A 19,475-nucleotide genomic window follows, 5' to 3' on the forward strand; every position below is an offset into this window, starting at 1 on the left:
GCTAATGCCAACCGTCACGACTACATTTTTGATTTATATATGTAAAGAGTTGGTCAGCAAAAATTAGTTATCAGGTCGCTTATCAGCAACGGTTCAGTGGATAGCCCTACTCGACGTTAACAACTCTTCGTGGCCACGGAAACCAATGGGGAATTCGGCTTAATGATCGTAAAAACCAACAATAAACGAAAAAAGAAAACAAAAACAAAAACAAATGCGGATAAGTAGTCGCTAAACACTATTCTAAATAGCGCAGGTTTGTGCAATTTGAAATCAGTTAAAGCGTATCGCTGACCGTTAACACATCAAATATTACCGACCAGCAGAGAAACAGAGAAGCAGAGAGACATGGTTGCATCTAAAATTACCAAGTGAGTACAAATAATTGCAGCTGCAAATTTTGCTCAGTTGTTGTTGTCTGCGCAATGGTCGCTGAACAAATTGTGGAAAGCGTTCCAGTAGCGTCCTCAAATAACTTAGGCGGAATACTCCAATCACTGGTGGATTCTTACAGCGATAGGGACAATGTAGCGCCTGCCAATATATACGAGGACAAGAAGATCTTTCCCAGCTTTCGCAGTGGTCCACTCCAGGAGTATCGGGACAAGGCGAGCTTCTGCTATAAACGCATGAATGTACTGCTGGAGGGCGAAGACCACATTCGTCTAAAGGTAACGTGTAAAGCTACTATCTGAATTTTTCTGTTTTTTCTTCATATATTAATGTAATATTTAATGAAATGAGTTGGCGTGCAAAGTTCAATGTTCAATGTGGATTAAATCAGTTACATTGCAATAATGTTATGTTTGAATTGGTGTTTAATAAAACTGCTTTCATACAGAGCTCTGTTAATGACATATTCCACTTGTACAAGAAAAAGAAGAAGTAGGCAACATTGTATTTAACATTCTAATTATTATCATTCTAATTGGAACATTATTACACGTTTTTAATAGCTTATGGTACAAAGTGCAATGTAAGTTGTTGATTATTGATTATTACATTTATTACATACTTGACAGTTAAGTTTCAAGACTAACCATATAGTTAGTGGTTTCATACTATTGATTAAAATACAACATTTTGTTTAGTTTTAGCTTAGGGAATGTTTTAAAATTCAGTTAATATTTTTATACATAAATATTAAAAATATCTCCTTTTTATATATTTTGTCAAATATTCCGATTTTGAGGTAAAGATCTTTAACGATTTTCTCTATATACGAGTTCAAACTCGAGCAATGGAATTACCGTAGACTTTGCACTTCACTTAGCAAAATAAATAGAAATAAAAAAAAAAATATGAATAATCATATATATACAAATACAAAAGCAATTCAGTAAATTTGTATTATTCGCAATATTTGCCTTATCTAAATTCTTATCTAAAAGGTGTTTGATTGAACACTTGGACGAAATTCTTGCGTGAGGTCAGACTAATCTTTACTAATCTCCAATTAACTTTAAAAATAATAAAAATAGCACAAAATATGGCAATGGATGGAGAAACACCCAGACTTTCAACGTGAACCGGAAGCGCCCAATCTGGAGCGTACCCGGGAGTTGGCCAACAAGCGTCATCATTTGCTGTGGGAACAAAAGTTTTTCGATGTCAATGAGGTGAGAACATTTCAGAACTTAATTATGGCTGCATTTAAATTACATTGTCAATTCATTTTAGTACCTGAATACGCCGTATTTGATGTTGGCCTTTGGCCAGGCCATATTCAGCTACGATTTTAGCTTCTCGGTCAAGTTCTCGCTCTCAAATGGAATGTTTCCTAGCACTCTGCTAACGAATGGCACCGGACGCCTGGGCAAATATATAGCCAAGATATCAGATGATCGTATATTGGGCGCCTATGCACTAACGGAGATCGCTCACGGCACAAATGCAAATGGTATTTGATTGTATTATACTTAAATAAGATTATCTGATTAAAATCTAATTTCTTTTATCAATCTATAGGCATGCGCACACGAGCCACCTACGATGTTAAGTCGCAGGAGTTCATTATACACACGCCTGACTTTGAGGCGGCCAAGTGCTGGGTGGGCAATCTGGGCAAGACCTGCACCCATGCCATTGTCTATGCACAGCTGTATGTGCCGGACGATAAACATCAGGGTTTGAATGCATTCCTGGTGCCCATTCGGGATGAGCTAACACTGTTGCCCCTGCCGGGCGTCACAGTAGGTGATCTTGGCGAGAAAATCGGACTCAATGGCATTGACAATGGGTGCGTGGAATATGAATTCATATAATTAAGTTGAATCTAAATATTCGAATTTATTATATCTTACAGCTTTGTTATGTTCAATCAGTATCGCATACCAAAGGCCAATCTGCTGTCAAAAACGGGCGACATTGATGCGCAGGGCAATTATACCAGTCCCATCAAGGATCAACGCAAACGTCTGGGCGCCTCTCTAGGCGCTCTGTCCACGGGTCGTGTTAATATTACGGCAATTACATATGTGGCGCTTAGCAAGGCTGTTTGCATTGCTACACGTTACTCGGCAAGCCGTCGGCAATTCGGACCACCTGATAGCAACGAGGAATGGCCAGTGATCGAGTATCAGTCGCAGCAATATCGTCTCATGCCACATCTGACAGCGGTAATTGCATTGCGTGTGGTCTCCCTGTGGATTGGCAAGAAGAACATGGACATGATGATGCGGGGCATGATGGGCGAGGATACGTCTAGGGAGGGCATGGAAATCCATGCCATCTCGTCGGCCCTGAAGCCCTATGCCACCTGGGCGGCTCGCGACGGCATCCAGGAGTGTCGTGAAGCTTGCGGCGGGCATGGCTATCTGCGTGCATCCGGCCTGGGTGATCTGAGAAACGATAATGATGCCAATTGCACGTATGAGGGTGAAAATAATACGCTCATTCAGCAGGCCTCCAATTGGCTGATCAGCCTGCGTCGCAACAATGCCAACTTTGTGGAGGCTTCTCCATTGGAGACGCTCGCATTCTTGAAGGATATGAACGTGATATTGCAAACACGGGGACAGGAGCAAAACGCCGGCCAGGCTCTGGATGTGAATAGTAATTAATTCATTCTTTATTATGAAATTATATATATATTCAATATACGTTATATATATTTGCAGATTTGCTGAAGGCGCTTAACTGGCTGACCGCTTGGTCATTGGACACAACCGTCAAGCGCTTCGAGCAACTGCAGTCTGCTGGCAAGGATGCCTTTGAGACACGCAACAATATTCAAGTATTTGCCGCACAAAAGCTTTCCATTATCTATGCAGAGGTGGGTTTTACCTTCTAGATTACCCTAGAGCTTATCGTCTTAAAATTCTTATCTTTCCTATATAGCGCACCTCTTACTATATCTTCTACAAGTTTGTAACCAATCTGCCAGCCTCGCCCGAGCAGCAGGTGTTATTGAAGGTGCTTTCCTTCTATGGAGCCAATTTGGTTATCAAATATTCGGCACTGTTCTACCAAGGTGGCTATTTCCTCAATAGCTCACAGATTGAGCTCTATCAGCAGGGCATTCTTGGTCTACTTTCGGTGCTGAAGAATGAAGCTATTGCTCTGGTGGATGCAATTGCGCCCACAGATTTCATTTTGAACTCGCCATTGGGCATGAGCGATGGCAATGTAAGCCGTTATAAAATACTTCTCAGAAATATATATCTCACTTATCATTTTTTTTGTCCACTTCACAGGTCTATCACCACTTGCAACGTGCAATCGTTTCCACTCCAGGTGTCTATGAACGTCCGTATTGGTGGCGTGACGTTACCTATAAGAGCTATCTAGAGCGCGCCAAGTTGTAAATATCTAGATTGAATTCTTATCATTTTATTCTCTTAATAGTTTACTAAGTCTTAATTGAGTGCCTTTATTGTTATTGATTATTCCAAACGATCAGAAACTTTTACTATTGAGCCTTGTACTGTAAAACTTATATAAAGCATATATAGCTTATTATTCGTGCGTGATATAAATACAAATATGAATGTGCAATAGTGCTGATCATAGATCACACTTTTATATATGTATATAATTTTGCTAAGATTGTAAAGGAATAAATAATTATTTTTTTTTTATTGTTATTTTTGTATTTTTTTTAAAACTGATTTATACACAAATTGTAAGCTTATGGTTATTAATAAGACCCTCATAATTTGATCTTGTTAATATTATGAAATTTTTCGCACTACCTAAGAACATAATGTAATAAGAATAACATATAATTATAATATTTGGTACTTAGTCGATTCAATTGTAAACAAAAATAGAAAATTTTCGAAAAAAAAATTGTAATAAGTATACAGTCTCCTCAAAATTGATCTAGTTTATATGCCAAGGTTTTTGCACTACCCTCGTATTCCCAAAATAATGAATAAATTCGTTATCAAGCATGGTAAATTGTTCAACAACCCGATGACTCGGCTTTACACTACTTGGCATAAATAATGCTCTGCAGAGTCAATCAAAATACAAAATACTACAGAGAAAGAAAATAAAAAAAAATCCAGCTGATATTTGTTGTTGCTTTTCGTTCCATTTGTCTTTGACTTCCTTCTCATGCGTGGGTAGAAAAAAAATGGTGATTGACTTCCCATTCCAATTCGATTCCGCCATTCTTTTTGGAAAGCAATCATGTTGTTGCATTGGAAGAGAGTCGGCATTCTCCCGCCTAAAATTCAGTTCTATTTACAAGTGCAAGTGTGAACGTGCGTGCGTCGTTTATTAAAACAAATTAATCAATGGTAGATTTGACAGATAACGATAATATTAATATGAAAGCTTTAAAAACTTATGTGATAGCTCCTGAGTGAATTTAGTGCGTTTTTTAAATATATAGAAATAAACATAAATATAATTATTTTATTTATATAATTATGTACACATATATTGTATATAGAAATGTACATGGATATGCATTGGAAAGGTAAGCTTAGATATTAAGATTTAAATAATAATAATAAATAAATGTATTATATGGATATTTAAACTTATATATTCATGTTTTAATCAAATTATTCTGAAAAGGTCGTCCTGTCTACTTTTCAAAGCTTTTGTATATGTACATTCATGTATGTATATACATATGCACACATACATACGCGCACATCTACTGCATACATTCTACGGAAAGTCTGTTCGATTTCAACACACTTACATATGTATATGTATAGACACACATATCTACTACATTCAACTGGAAGTCTGTTCAATTGCAATTAAACAGAGTTCCAGACTTGCAATTAAACAGACTTCCAGTTATTTATATGGAAAAGATATTAAAAACTTATTTCACTTATATGTATATTTTCTATTTTATGCATTTTTGCTTTTGTGCATTCGTTCTAATTATGCTAACTATAAAGCATTTTGTTGATATTTTTTTGGTTAGATCTTTTAGCTTAAATACGATCACAGTCTGACAAACGGCGTTATTGTTGTTGTTGTTGAACAAGTTACAGTTATCCACAAATTTTATGCTAAATACACACAATTTACAACATATAATTTACTAAGGGTCTTGAGCAGCCATTCAATTAGCTTTAGCACTGGAAAGGAGTGTCAGGGCATTCCCTTCTGTCCTGAACTGGCACCAGCACCGGCACCTGAGCCGGAACCACTTTCGTATAGTTCCGGTGAACTAGTGTGCAGAGTGTGCGACTGCAGTTGGGCCAATACATTGCCATCGCTCTCTGTCTGAATGAGCATAGGAATTTGCTGCGGCAGATCGCTGGTGGCCCACAAATACAAGTCTAGCGTCTTCTCGGTGCAGTCGGCTATGAAACGGATAAAGGGCCGTATGTCGCCCTCATTGGCCAGCTTAAGAAAATGATAGTACTGGCTCCGCTGCTGTTTGGGTATGATCACCGGCGGATAGCCGGCGCGCATTAGCAACGTGTTCATTAGCAGGCGCGAGGTGCGTCCGTTGCCGTCCACAAACGGATGGATGTGCACCAGTTTGTAGTGGGCCAGCGCAGCATAGCTGTGTGGGGAATTGGAAGATTAACTGCTAGAAGCTTGTCAGGATTATTAGTAGTTTCACTCACTTGACCGGATGTAGCGAATTGCTGTGCTCCGAGTTGAGCCAATGCTCGAATCGTTGCATCAGTATGGCCAAATCGCCTGGACCTGGCGGCACATGACCACCAACATAGACCTGATTGCGACGAAACTCACCGCCTTCGATGGGATCCACATGGCCCAGCACCCGGCGATGCAGCTCCAAGATGTCCTTCAGTGTGATATATAATCTGTAATGGAAGATGATGCAGATAAGATGATGCATAAGTATTATTCGTGGGCTAGGCATGTCCATTTGCACGACTTACTTCTGCACTAAGCTTGCATTGATATATTTCATGGCTAAGTCCATGCCCAGAATTTCGTTGTGTTCGTCAATGGATTTCCCATCGACAGCCATTCGGGTTTCCAGCACAGAGCGCGTCTGTGCCAGAGTCATTGTGTTGCCCTCAATGCCAACTGAATGATATATATGCTGGAAGTAAGCCTCCTTCTTGGCTCGTCTCAATGCAGAGTTTGTCTCGTGTATGGCCGACAGGGCATCCCGTTTCTCATCCAGCGAGCTGAGCCGACGCTCGTCCAGTAACTGCACCACATCCGCTGTGCGCTGGCGATTGGCCAGCGCTTCAGTATTACTTGGATTAATGCTGAGCGCCTGGAAGTAATATTGATCTGCCAGCACAATATTTCGTTGATTGTGTTCGAGAAATTCGCCGTAGCGTAGCAGCACTTCCGGATGCTTGGGCGCGAGGGCAAGGGCATGCTCAAAGAGACGCGCCGCCTTGTCATCCTTGCCCGTCATATACATCTCCTGGGCGAGTCGCAGTGCACCCATTGCCTCTTTTATATTAGTCTCCTCCGCCTCCGATAAGCTAGCACCGACGCTATCACTCACGCTCTTATCGTAGAACTCTTTAAATGCATTCAGCTCATCCACCGAGTAAACGGCGAACTCATCGCGCGTCTGCAAATAGTGAGCCGTTGGCAGATGATGCAGTCTCAGTCGCCAGCCCAGCAGCGAGCCCGACGACGATGTCAGCGCATGGAAGCCAAATGCTGCCAAGCAGCCGGCAATGAAGAACAAGGCAAAGCGAATTCTTGACTGAAGAGTTAACTGTTTCTGTTGCGTTTGCTGTTGCTGCTGCTGCTGCTGTTGTTCTAGTTGCTCCTCTTCCGTAGCTTTGCCTGTTGCCATGGCCTAAGGTAACAAAATATTACAGTTTTATTTGGGATTTCAATATATCGAGTATGCCACGTTAATAACCATTGTTTCGCTGGGCCTCGGTATTAGTTGTGGGCCCGTTTCTGTTTCACAGTAGTTTTATACACAGTGCCCAGCTGATACATTTTAGGCCTGCTCGTGGGCTTTTTGCAAACAAATTAACCACGTATTTCATAGATACCAGGCTACTTTCTAGCGATGGCAGCGTTTGCGATATATCGAACGTATCGACTGAGGACAGCAATGAAATAAAAAAAAAAAGAATATTCAAGCATATACAAATGAATTCAAAAAATGTGCTTGCTTAGCTTGGGCAGTTTAATAATTTACAACTAAATGCAATTAATATTAATAAATTTTACTAATAATATAATTAAGTCATAATAACAAGAAAGTTTTTAATATTACAAAAAAGTATATGTAATTTATTTTACAACATTAATATAATATTTACAACTCTCTCATGTCTGTCTCTGTCTTATGATATACATTTATTTGTTAATTTTAATTATTTGTTGGCTCATCTCTAAAGCGCATTTATTTGCTTCTTCCGCCCTGGTTTCGCGCACTGTACTTCAGCTACGCGACGCTAGATGGCGCCAACAGCTTGTAGATTAGTCACCGTTTAAAAATTGCGCGAAATTAAAAGCGGACAGCCAGAACGAATTTGAATGCAAAGTCGAGTTTGATATTCAATGTATTAAATACTTCGAATTTTTAAATTGCATGACTAAGTTGTTAATTGATTGTCACATATTTGATTAATTTATTTTGCTCTTAATTTTTGCATTCAAATGCAGCAACAAATTTTATTTCCCAAATGTCATAAATTAATTTGATGATATGTGATTTATGAAAATGTTTTAAGCCACAAGGTTAAATATTAAGCATACATATATCTTTCGGTTTTTCGAGCTAATTATTTTGTGGCTTCTAATTTAAAGAACTTGTTTCAAATTCAAATGAAATATCAATATCAAAGAGGATATGAAATTTATACCTAAATGGGGTTTCCCTTGTGGTTTTTTCTTATCCAATTTATTTGATAAAAAATGAAAATAACAAAGTTTTTGTTTAACATCTGCAAGGTCACTTAAAAATCTTTAAGCATATTTATATCTGTATACAATCTTATATATTGTTCTTAATAGTTTTAAAGCATTTTTAAAGTAAATTTCCATATCAACTAGGATGTGATATTTACACCTAATGTTTTTTTAAATGGCTTTTCTCTTGCGTATTTTTTTCTTTTTTTTTTTTTTAGACAGTTCAATTGGATATGACAAACTTTTTGTTAAACTTTTACAAGGTCATTTAAAATCTTCTCATTTGCATATATATGTATATAAGCAAGCGTCTATTTTCTTCTTAATTGTCTTGAATCACTTTTAAGCACCGCAACACTTGAGACACCCACTCAAACGACGCGCCTCCCTTGACATCCATCACGTAGAGCATTTAGTAGTATGTCGCTGTCGTGTAACATATGTTCGCTGAGCAACCCAGGAGCTTATATGAGATCATTTACTCATATGCATTTGCAAGTAAATTTCGTTTTATTTTTGATCTTTTGTCATTGGGTGTAAACAAAATCAAATCGCACAGAGCTACCGGCTTGTGACTCACAAATGAGCTCATTAGAAGTGCCCAATACAGGTTTCTGTCTTTGAACTATGACGTCCAAAATGATCTGAGTTTTATATTTAGTTATTTATTTTGATTTTTTACGAAAATACAAAATTCATTCAATTGATAACAGTCAGACAGTTCTTTCAGAGTGTCCCAGTGTCGCTCTCTCTCTCTCTCTCTCTCTCTCTCTCTCTCTCTGTAAGTGTCTCTCGCTCTTCATCTAACTCAAAAATTTTCAAATAAAAGCTTTACACAATGCGCTCGGCTGTCAGTTGCTGTTCGGCAGCGCAACGCAGCGCAACATTTTCGTCAACGAGATCAGTGGAATATCTAACGGTACAAGCGGCTATAGTGAAAGTGAATCAATAGTGTCTCATGTGCGGATCCTGTTAATTCTAATCTGATTTGTTCATAAACAATATAGAGCTCATTTCGAGCGCTCGCAGTGTGAATTCTAAGTGAGAGTGAGTACAATATATATATATAGATATATGTATATTTATATATATATTCAGATTGCAGTATTATTAGTATATAAATATATATAGTATATATTATTAGTGCGTCCAAAAATAGCCACCGCCTGCACTCTGGCTGCATTACCAGCGTTAGCCCCCAAAATAAGTTGTTCCAGAAATAAAATGATTGCCCGTAATAGACATATAACCATATGTGACACAAATGGAGCGTTGTTTATGCATCGGCTATGCTGTTGATTTATGGCCCCAGAATAAATTGAGCATATAGAGCATATATAAATCAATACTGTGTAAATTCTATGCCTATATGAATTCTAAATTGAAATAAATTCAATCTCAAATAACCAAAATTACCACGTACGCATTAAAGACCTATCAACCAAAGACCGGATGGAAGATGCTTCTCAACCTGATACAATAATAATATATTAATAATATATAAAATAAAATTCATTAAACAATCTGAAACGTTCAAAAGACAACAGCGAGTTGCTTCGACAAAATGAGACTAAAAAAAAAAAAAAAAAAAAAAAATTGATGTTCTACCATGAACATTATCGGCTGGCTAACCTTTTGTGATCCTCAGTTGTTTGATAATCCCTGACTGAACTAGATTCGTGCGCCATGCGGTTATCAGCCAAAAAATAACAAAAACTAATTTTTTTTTTTTCAAATTCTGTTCATTTTCTGTTGAGCCTACTTATTGTAATATATGTAAAATTCCCGTTTATTATTTGTAACATATTTATAAATCATGAATGACACAGTTCTCGTTTTTCCCTCTGAACTTTGCTCTAGTTAGCCCAGAATGCGAGCTCTGGGCGTGTGTGCGTTGCTCTTGGCTCTGGCCAGCTGCCAGGGCTACAACAGCTTCAGATCGAGCTATAGCAGCAGCTCCTCTTCATCATTTGGCAGCGGCGGCAGCGGCAGCGGCGTTGGCCAATCGCAGGCATTGATACAGGGTCAAGCGCAGCTAAACAGCTGGGCCTACAATCATCTGAATGAGGTGCGCGAGTTTGCCAATCGACTAACCCAGGAATACAATGCCATGTCCACGGGCAGCAGCAACATTATGGGGCATTCATTGCCTTGGAGTGGTGAGTAGCATGATAACTATGTTTGCTACCATTATTTAGATGTTTTTTCTATAGAGAAGCTAAAATTCGAAACAACTATCGTAATTTGTCATTTACATATGTAGATTAAAATATTGTAATTTAAAAAAATATTAGGTAGGTTGTAAAGCTTTTTAATATATATATCTTTAATCTCTGAGAAGTCTTAAAAATTGCTATATTTTGAGAAATTTTGCAAGAGCTGTAAAACTTATAAGATGCTTAGAATTTTCCAACATAGATTTTTCTACGGAATTAACAACACTCATATACAGCTAATTAGACTTGTCAGGAAGTGTTGGTATATTAGATTTTTAAAGTGATCATCTTTTCGTACAACCGTCCGTTCGCCCGTCCGTCTGTCCGTAATGTTTTTGGTCGCTATTGAAAATAATACTTCTAGTTTAGACCTAAAATTCATTAAAAAAACGCTCAAATTTAGATCTTATATCAAATTAAAAGCACTGTGTCCTAATCTATTAATTTAAAAATTATTCTAATTTGTATATATGGGGCGTGGCAAACTGTCGTCCCACTGTAATATTCTTGAGCGTTTTTATTCAACGGCAAAACATACTTAAATTATAATATCAGATTATATTTAATCACTTAAATTGGGTTAAATGAAAACAGATGTAATTGTAAATAATCTGGAATTCATTTTAACATATATACTTTAGAGCTTCTGAGTCTACAAGATTTCAATAGTCATCGGAAATGACGTTTTCGTTTTGTTATTCTTAGGTGCATTTAATGTGTGATAGAAGTTCATTGATTCATATTCGAATGAATGGAGACAGTGAATATACATATGTATATTACCTAAATTTATATTTATTTATTTTTATTACCGGACACCATAAAACAAGGCGTGATTACTCTAATCTTAATTTGTCTATATGTATATATAATTGTGAAACACTGATAATAGGGAAAGGGTCAACTAGAGTTCACTTAGTTTGTTCACTGCGCCCAATTCAAAGTGTAGTCAAAATAATACCTCAATCGGTCTACTTAGTGATAGAGGTAGCATAGCTAAGGGAAAGGCCTAATTAATTATTGCACAGTCAATTGACAACATTTTTTGCAAGATTATTTTTGTATTCGAGTCTAAAATAAAAAATGACATCATTATTGGCCGTGACACCATATGATGCCTTAATCTGGCACAATTCTCTATCAGAAGACGTAATCGTAAAGTGGGAAGAATCCTATGCTACTTTAACTGGAAGTAAAAGTGGGAAAAGCAATTTCTTTTTCTGAGAATCGCAGAGAAGGGTGATAAGTGTGTGAGAGTTTGCACAAAGCGATAGTTGTAAGGACGAATCTATAATTACTTGTATCATTCAAACTAAACATCTTTGTTTCTTCTTCTTCTTCTTCTTCTTCCTCCAGCTAGTATACAGCAGCTGAGTGGCAAGAGCGCCAGCGAATTGGACGCTCTCTGCTTGCAGATCAGCCAGAAGCTGGTGAATGATATGCGCCAGGGACTGCTCAGCTATAGCAACATTGTGCAGCCGGCATTCTTCGATAGCAAGGCAGCGGAGGTATTGGAGAACTTTGCCACTGGAGGCACACAGCAAATTGTGGAGCTGAATCCATTCAAGGCTGTCGATTTGAGTGGCTTCGATGAGGTGAAAAACTATGAATATCCGGCCGAGGTGAAGGTAATAGACGGCAAGACCTATTTGGTGCATCGCAATTGCACAGAGGCCACCAAGATATCGAACAGCTATTCAGGCAATGCCAATGCTCAGCTGACTCATGGCTATTACCCACAGAATCCGATCACTTCCTTGCCCTCTAGCAGAGCCACAACACTGTCTCGCCAGTCATCGTCGTTGCAGGACTGGATTGGACAGCGTATGGAGCCGTCTGTGGTGGATTACAGATCGGTGGTTAGCATCGACAACAGTCGACCGCTGCCAACCTATAGCCAAATAACGGCATTGCCAGCCTTTGGCCAGCCCAGTTCACCCGGCTCGAGATCAACGGTGACAGTGAGACGTTTCAATAAGACCATCACAACCCATCCCGATGGCACCAGCTCGGTGGATGGCTCCGAGGCTCATCAACGATGGGAGAACGGTCAGCTGGTGTACGATAATAATCGGCCCTTTGGTCAATCATCGGTGCCGCGCGACGAGCAGTGGAAGCGCGAAGAGCGCGAGCATTTCTTCTGGTATCTGACGACGCCGCAGCGCCTTGAGGACTGGCAGCATCAGCACGAGGATCGTCTACTGGCTGTGGCGCATCGCTATCATACCACCTTGCCCGTTCTACTCGAATTCCATCGTCGTGAGCTGTCGCGCTATCAGGCGCTCTTGGCGCAGTATCAGGCTCAGGTGCAGGATGCCACGGCCTGGCAGCAACGGGAGCGTGGTCGCCTCGATTGGCTAATACATCAGAACAGTTTCACAGCGCAGGACTTTGATCGCTGGCAAATGGAGAACAGCGCCAAGCTGCGTCAGCTGGCGCAGAACAATGGCGTCCCATTGGAGCAACTGCTGCAGTGGCAGCGTCAGGAGCTGCAGCGCCTCCATGTCTACTTCAACAAGGTCAACGACTCGCTCAGCCCTCAAGTGCCCCACATACCGAACCAAATCACTATACACGAGTCCAGCTCACTGATTGAGGACAATGCTCAGGAGCAGCAGCGCCTCAATGAGCTCATTCGCCAGCACAACGCGACAATTGCCAAGCTGCAGAGCTCCATACTCAGCGATCAGCAGCGGCTGAAGGATCTCTCGATCAAGTATCAGGGCGACATGCAGAGTCAGACGCAGTGGCTGCGCGGCGAGGTCGCACGCATTGGTGATCTCATCAAGGAGCAGAACGAGCAGGTGACCCGACTGAGTGCCTGGCAGAGCTCGGAGCGCGCTCGTCTGGAGTCCATGCTGAAACAGCATCGCGGCAGCCTGAGCGAGCTGCAGCAGCAAATGGCCCAAGATAGAAGCTATGTGCAGAATTTGGCGGCCAAATATCGTGTGGGTGTCGATGAGCTGGAGAAGTGGCAACGCGATGAGCTGCAGCGCCTGCAATTGGCTGGCCAACAGCAGCTGGAGAGCCACATCAAGGATTGGCAGAGCGGCGTCAGTGCGCAGCTGCGCAACATTATTGGCCAGAATCAGTTGACGATCGAGGAGTTCCAGAACTCGATCATTAATGATCGTGCACGCTTGGAGCAGTTCGCACGCACCTATAAGGTGCGCGTGGAAGAGATCGAATCGTGGATCAAGAGCGAGCTGAAGAAATTCCAATCGGAGGGTCTGCTCAAGGAGGTGGAGGAGCAATTGGCGTCGTGGCAGCAACGCGAACGCGAACGACTTCAGACTTTGGTGCAGCACAACTCGCTGACCGTGGAGCAGCTGGAGGCGAAGATCAAGAGCGATCAGGCGCACTTCTTCGAGCTGGCCAACACGTATCAGGTGCGCGTCGAGGATATTCAGGATTGGCTGAAGAAGGAGCTGTTGCGCCTCCAAGGCGAGGGTCTGATCAAGGCAGAGGCCCTGAAGGACTGGCAGGTGGCCGAGCGCCAGCAAATCGCCAAGATCGTGCAGCAAAACAAATACTCTATTGATGAATTCGAGCGCAAGCTATTGGCGGATCGTGCCCGTCTTAACGACTTGTCAAAGACCTACAATGTGCAGGTCTCCGAGATCGAGCAATGGATCCAGTCCGAGGGCGAGCGTCTGCAGCGCGAGGGACAGCTGCACATGGAGACGCAGCTGAACAACTGGCAGAAGATCGAGCGCCAGCGCCTGCTGGATCTGATCAACAAGAACAACTTGTCCATTGAGGAGCTGGAGATGAAGATTGGCAAGGATCAGACCCATTTGTACAGCCTGGCCCAGCAGAACCAGGTGCGTGTCGAGGAGATCGAGCAGTGGATCAAGCAGCAAATCCAGAAGCTCCAGAGCGAGGGCCTCATCGAGATGCAGCGCCTGAAGAACTGGCAGCTGGAATGGCGCGGCAATCTGACGAACATGGTGCAGGAGCGCGACTACACAGTGGAGGAGTTCCATAAGTGGCTGCTCGAGGATCGGGCGCGTCTCCAGAATCTGGCCATGCAGCACAACGTGCAGATCGAGGAAATCGAACAGTTTGTGAAGAAGGAGGAGCAGCGTTTCATCGGCATGGGCCTGCTCAAGCCCAGCGAGAAGCTGACCAATTGGCAGGAGGTGGAGCGTCTGCATTTGAAGAATCTGGCACAGCAGCAATACAAGTCCACCGAGCAACTGGAGGCACGTTTGCGTCAGGACCGCGAACTGCTGGAGAAACTGGCCACTCAGTACAGCGTGCAGGTGGAGGAGATCGAGAACTGGATGAAGCAGGAGCTGGCACGCATGCGTGACGAGGGCAAGCTGCAAATCGATAATCTCACCTCGTGGCAGCTGGCCGAACGTGAGCGCCTCGAGGCACTGCTCAAGCAGAACAAGCAATGGAGCGCCGCGGAGCTGCAAGCGGAGCTTGCCAAAGATCGGGAGCACATGCAAACGATGGCCTTCCAGTATCACACCTCCGTCGAGGAGATCGAGCGCTGGGTGCAAACCGAGATCGAACGGCTCAAGCAGCAGGGCAAGCTCAACATTGAGCAGCTGACGGCCTGGCAACAGGCCGAGCACCAGCGCATTCTATCGCTGCTCCAGTCCCAGTCCAACATAACCATGGAACAGTTTGCAGCCAAGGTGAGTAGTCGTTAATTAATATAGCTAATATAATATAATATAATAGTTTATTTAATTTTCATTGATTTATAACTTTTCAAACTTAAATCAATTGTTGTCTTAGAAGAGAGCGATTGTAGATCCTCTTATAAATGTTTTAATATCTTGATAATTTCTTTTTTTTTACATATAACTTGGTAGAATTTTCTAGTCCTATTTTGAGTTCATTATTTATTATTTATTCAATTCAAAATTAAATTTTTCAAAATTTTTCAATTCAAAATTAAATTTTAGGTCGATCATCCTGTTAGCTAATTCAATTTATATACATTTATAACTTATCAAATTAAAATTGATTGTTTTTTATGACCAAGTCGAAGAGAGAGAAAATAATATAACACATTTTTGTTGCTATTAAAAAGGAAAAAACTTAAAATAGAATGGTTTATTATAGTAAAAATTTTCAAAAAATATAAAACGACAAATGCCCAAAATTCCAAACGTGAACCAATTTTATTGCCAAGCTATTTTTAAACCAAGTACTGAAATATTTGGGAGGAGCCTTAAAAATGTAGTATCCTTACATATAATAATAGCTCCGCATTTAATTATATTAAACATATTCCAATTTAAGAGCGACTACTGATCTCATCCCTGATCTAAAAACCCTTTCTCCCGTTACAGGTGCAGAACGATCGCCATTTCCTCCTGAGCCTCGCCGAGCAGCATCATGTGAGTGTTGTTGAAATCGAGAGATATATCCAGCAGGTCATTGACGATCTGCAGAAGAAGGGACAATTCGAAATTGAGAAGCTGCAGAATTGGCAATTGGTTGAGCGAGATTATATCAAGACGCTGATTGCCGAATATAAGAACGCATTGTCCACAGCCGAGTTTGAGCAGAAGCTGAGAGAGGATCGTGCGCATCTCAATCAGCTGGCCGATCAGTATCGAGTGAATGTGGAACAGATTGAGGAATGGATGATATCGGAGCTGAAACGCTTGAGAGGTAACACGGAGACATCGCTGAGATCGCTCAGCGCTTGGCAAGTGTCCGAGCTGGAGCGGCTGCAGAATCTGCTCAAAGAGCAGACACACATCAGCTATGTGGAATTCGAAATGGAACTGCAGAAGGAACGTGAACGTCTGCGCCAGTTGGGCAATCAATATTCGGTGAATGTGGAGGAAATCGAGCAATGGTTGCGCCAGCAACTGATCAATCTGAAGACCACGGGCAATGCCAAGGTGGAGAAGTTGGCCAAGTGGCAGATTGAAGAGCAGGAGCGTCTCATTGAGTTGCTGTTGAAGCACCAGCAGGATATGAACTACGAGGATGTAGAGCGTGAGCTGAGCAAGGATCGCGCCCATCTGGAGAGCTTGTCACAAACGAATCATGTGAGCATTGAGCAGGTCGACAATTGGCTGCACGATGAGCTGCGTCGTCTGCAGGACTCGGGACTTGTGCAATTCGAAAAGCAAACCCAATGGCAGAAGCAGATCAGCAACGGCTTCAACAATTGGCTCAAGCAACAGCAGGACTCGGCTACCTATCAGGAGTTCTTGGATTTCCTGAAGCGTGACAAATCACGTCTGAACGGCATTGCCAATGACTATCATCTGACCGTGGAGCAGGTGGAACAGTGGGTGCAGAAGGAGACGGCACGTTTATCCCTAATTGGTGTCATTGAGAAGCCGCAAGATAATTATCGCTACGAAGAGATCATCAGCATTACGGATCAGTCAGCCAATTCGCAGCCCTGGAAGGAATACGTGACCGCACGCCTTCGCAGTGAAGCGCATCTGAAGCCGATGACATGGCAGGAGTTCCGATTGTATTTGGTGCGCAACAAGCCGAACTTTGAGCGACTGGCACAGCAATATCACATTACAGTCGAGGAGATTCACTTGTGGTTGGAGGAGTCAGCGCGCCAGTTGGCCGATGAAGGGCTCATTACGGGCACCGTCACCGTTGAGGAGTGGCAGCTGAAGGAGCAGCAGCATATACAAGACTTGATTAATCAACAGCTGCGCCGTCGCCAGAAGTGGACCATTGAGGAGCTGCAGTTGAAGCTGCTTAATGACCAGAAGCATTTGCTGGACGTGGTGCGTCAGTATCAGATCACCATCGAGGAGCTGAAGCTCTGGTATAAGAATGAGTTGAAGCGCCTCTTGGACTTGCGTAAGATTGAGCGAGGCTATGGCCTGTCCTGGCAAACAAAGGAACTGGAACGCATCTACCAGACCGTTGTCCGTCATCCCATCAATCGCAATGCACTGGAGCAACTGTTGTTGCGCGATGTTGCCATATTGGCGCCGCAGTATCGTGTGACCGTCGAGGAGCTGCGCACCTTCATACACGAGAAACTGCAGCGTTTGGCGGACATGGGTCTAATTGTCGATTCTCAGGTCGTGGGCAATGACTGGAAGGAGCAGGAGCGTCAGCGCTTGCGTCAAATTGGCTCCAGCGTCATCATCACCGATGGAGAGCTATTGCAGCTGCTCGCTGCGGACACCAACTATCAGCAGGAGCTCGCCCGTCTCTATGGCGTGGGTCTTGAGCAACTGGCGCCCATCCAGAGCATATACGTTGGCAACATGGCCAAGGAGCATCTGCTTGAGCAGCGCACGCTCATTGTGCTCGCACCCTGGCAGCAGAAGGAGCGCGATCGCCTGTACGGCTTCATTGGCACCCAGAACATGACGCTGCGTCAGCTGCGCGACTGGCAGCGCCAGAGTGAGGAAACGAGACGTGAGGTCAAGGAGTGGCAGCTCAAGGAATTCGAACGCATCATGGCTGTGGCCCGCTACTATGGCATCTCACTCACTGAACTGCAGCAGTTCCGCGAGGAGGAGCTCCAGTATCTGAACTACTTGAATCATCGCAAGCTGCTGCCCGAGTCCGAGGTACAGAACTGGGAGTCCAAGCAGCACTGGCGCTTGCAGAAGCTGCAGACAAAGTACAAGAAATATGGCCAGGATCTCAGTATCTGGCGTCGCACGCTGTATCTGCTAAGTCAGGGATTGATCACTCTGCCTGGTGGCAATGCAGGCTATATCATCGATTCGGGCACCACCAATGCCACCGCCGTCCAGAAGCCCATTTTCTCCAAGGATCGCGGCGACCAGCCGCCTCACATCTACGAGGAGGCATACAATGAAGACGATGAGCCCGGACTAGAGGGTGAAACAAAGGCGCCCAAGCCAATGCCCATTGTGTCGACGCCAGCACCGTTGCCCTATCATCGCCGGGTTCCTTCTAACGCCAATATAGGCTACGATTATCGTCGCACGGACTACACTTTCAATGTGCCCGTGGGCAGCGTTGCGGCATCGGCCACTGGCGGAGCCGATGGTTCATCGGCCTCGGCCAGCGCCACGTTGGGCAAGTGGAGTCGTGCCGCGGGCGATGAGCCCACCTCACAGCAGCAGGTTCAGATCGAGGACTTGGGCCAGCAGCAGCAGGTGGACCTGGGCTGGAACGATGGCCAGGTCGATGGTGGACAACAGCAGCAGGAGCAGGAGCTGGCCTGGAGCACGAACTATCAACCAGGCAGCGATGCTGGCCTAATGCAGCAACAATGGTTGGACGATAAAGACGATTTAGGTCAACGGCAGGTCGAGGACCTAACAGGCCAGGCCTATAGCCATAGCTATGGCTCCAATTATGGCCAGCTGCAACAGGCGCAGCCAGTTGAGACAACGGTAAGTTATATTGACTTGTTAAACTCTTAGAAATAAGAGACGCTATCTAAATTGTTGGAATGATATGATTTCGTATAGAGAATGGACAGAAGTTGATAAAAAAATTTGCTTCTGGTTTAAGAAGATTGTCATTAAGCTTTTATAAGGTCTTTTATGGAATTTTATAGAATATGCTACAAATTGTTGAATTGTTCTATTAATAGTATGAGTTTTAGTCATTTCAAATATATTCTAATCAGCCAAGTGGTCTACAAAAATATAGCTCTCCAGAATAAAGAGGAGTTTGGAATGAAACAATTTTGACCAGTTTGAAGTAGAAAACTCTACAAAATCCTTACGAGAATTGGTTGATTTCTGATGTAGGTCTATTTCTAAACAACATACCTTCCAATTCGAATTACCGCTTAAATCTATGCCTTCTACCCAAATATACCACATATACTTACACATAGATCTCTCATTTTCAATTGCAGCCGAAGCCCAGTACATTCGAAAATTTCAAGAATAAGATAACCGGAATCTTCGGTTAGACCTCGAGAGACACCACACGAACTGCCATAAAGACTTAAGTGCAACGAAACGATAACGAGCCAAATAATGAAATACAACCAAAAGGCGAAAAGAAGTGAAAATAAACACG

At 42.7% G+C, this 19,475-nt stretch overlaps 3 protein-coding genes across 6 annotated transcripts; 2 read left to right on the forward strand and 1 right to left on the reverse strand.

Moving 5' to 3' along the window:
- The first annotated feature begins 195 nt into the window (after positions 1-195).
- Acox3 (Acyl-CoA oxidase 3) lies at positions 196-4,233 on the forward strand. Of its 2 annotated transcripts, XM_030385047.2 has the most exons (9): positions 196-371; positions 515-671; positions 1,482-1,619; positions 1,681-1,900; positions 1,969-2,239; positions 2,306-3,054; positions 3,120-3,274; positions 3,340-3,627; positions 3,696-4,233. In XM_030385047.2, exons 1-9 carry the CDS (start codon positions 349-351, stop codon positions 3,804-3,806), a joined length of 2,112 nt encoding a protein of 703 aa, XP_030240907.1. In that variant the 5' UTR covers positions 196-348; the 3' UTR covers positions 3,807-4,233. The 2 variants fall into 2 exon arrangements, with proteins under 2 accessions (XP_030240907.1, XP_030240906.1); XM_030385046.2 differs by lacking the exon at positions 196-371 and having other exon boundaries at positions 392-671.
- Positions 4,234-5,303: 1,070 nt separating this feature from the next.
- On the reverse strand, positions 5,304-7,487 carry Fic (FIC domain protein adenylyltransferase). The gene is made up of 4 exons (XM_030385050.2): positions 7,286-7,487; positions 6,330-7,219; positions 6,048-6,251; positions 5,304-5,983 (listed from the first exon to the last, which is right to left on the reverse strand). The coding sequence occupies exons 1-4, from the start codon at positions 7,286-7,288 to the stop codon at positions 5,563-5,565; spliced, it is 1,518 nt and encodes a 505-aa protein (XP_030240910.1). The 5' UTR covers positions 7,289-7,487; the 3' UTR covers positions 5,304-5,562.
- Positions 7,488-9,119: 1,632 nt separating this feature from the next.
- Tig (Tiggrin) lies at positions 9,120-19,467 on the forward strand. 3 transcript variants are annotated; one of them, XM_030385066.2, is made up of 6 exons: positions 9,120-9,336; positions 10,150-10,448; positions 11,862-12,133; positions 12,248-15,154; positions 15,818-18,835; positions 19,309-19,467. In XM_030385066.2, exons 2-6 carry the CDS (start codon positions 10,160-10,162, stop codon positions 19,363-19,365), a joined length of 6,543 nt encoding a protein of 2,180 aa, XP_030240926.1. In that variant the 5' UTR covers positions 9,120-9,336; positions 10,150-10,159; the 3' UTR covers positions 19,366-19,467. The 3 variants fall into 3 exon arrangements, with proteins under 3 accessions (XP_030240926.1, XP_030240924.1, XP_030240925.1); XM_030385064.2 differs by having other exon boundaries at positions 11,862-15,154; XM_030385065.2 differs by having other exon boundaries at positions 10,154-10,448; positions 11,862-15,154.
- Positions 19,468-19,475: the final 8 nt, after the last annotated feature.

This window comes from Drosophila navojoa, chromosome 3, assembly GCF_054131105.1.
Source record: "Drosophila navojoa isolate 15081-1374.11 chromosome 3, UAZ_NAV_1.0, whole genome shotgun sequence".
NCBI lineage: Eukaryota > Metazoa > Arthropoda > Insecta > Diptera > Drosophilidae > Drosophila > Drosophila navojoa.

What these genes read in the sequence shown, in the direction of transcription:
- Acox3 (XM_030385046.2), top strand. Translation starts at nt 426, where the DNA reads ATGGTCGCTGAACAAATTGTGGAAAGCGTTCCAGTAGCGTCCTCAAAT. An exon ending in CTCAATGGCATTGACAATGG is followed by an intron (nt 2,240 to 2,305) that starts GTGCGTGGAATA and finishes TATATCTTACAG; the next exon opens with CTTTGTTATGTTCAATCAGT. An exon ending in CCAGGCTCTGGATGTGAATA is followed by an intron (nt 3,055 to 3,119) that starts GTAATTAATTCA and finishes ATATATTTGCAG; the next exon opens with ATTTGCTGAAGGCGCTTAAC.
- Fic (XM_030385050.2), bottom strand. An exon ending in AATGCAAGCTTAGTGCAGAA is followed by an intron (nt 6,252 to 6,329) that starts GTAAGTCGTGCA and finishes CTTCCATTACAG; the next exon opens with ATTATATATCACACTGAAGG. An exon ending in AATTCGCTACATCCGGTCAA is followed by an intron (nt 5,984 to 6,047) that starts GTGAGTGAAACT and finishes TTCCCCACACAG; the next exon opens with CTATGCTGCGCTGGCCCACT.
- Tig (XM_030385064.2), top strand. Translation starts at nt 10,160, where the DNA reads ATGCGAGCTCTGGGCGTGTGTGCGTTGCTCTTGGCTCTGGCCAGCTGC. An exon ending in TGGAACAGTTTGCAGCCAAG is followed by an intron (nt 15,155 to 15,817) that starts GTGAGTAGTCGT and finishes CTCCCGTTACAG; the next exon opens with GTGCAGAACGATCGCCATTT. An exon ending in CGCAGCCAGTTGAGACAACG is followed by an intron (nt 18,836 to 19,308) that starts GTAAGTTATATT and finishes TTTCAATTGCAG; the next exon opens with CCGAAGCCCAGTACATTCGA.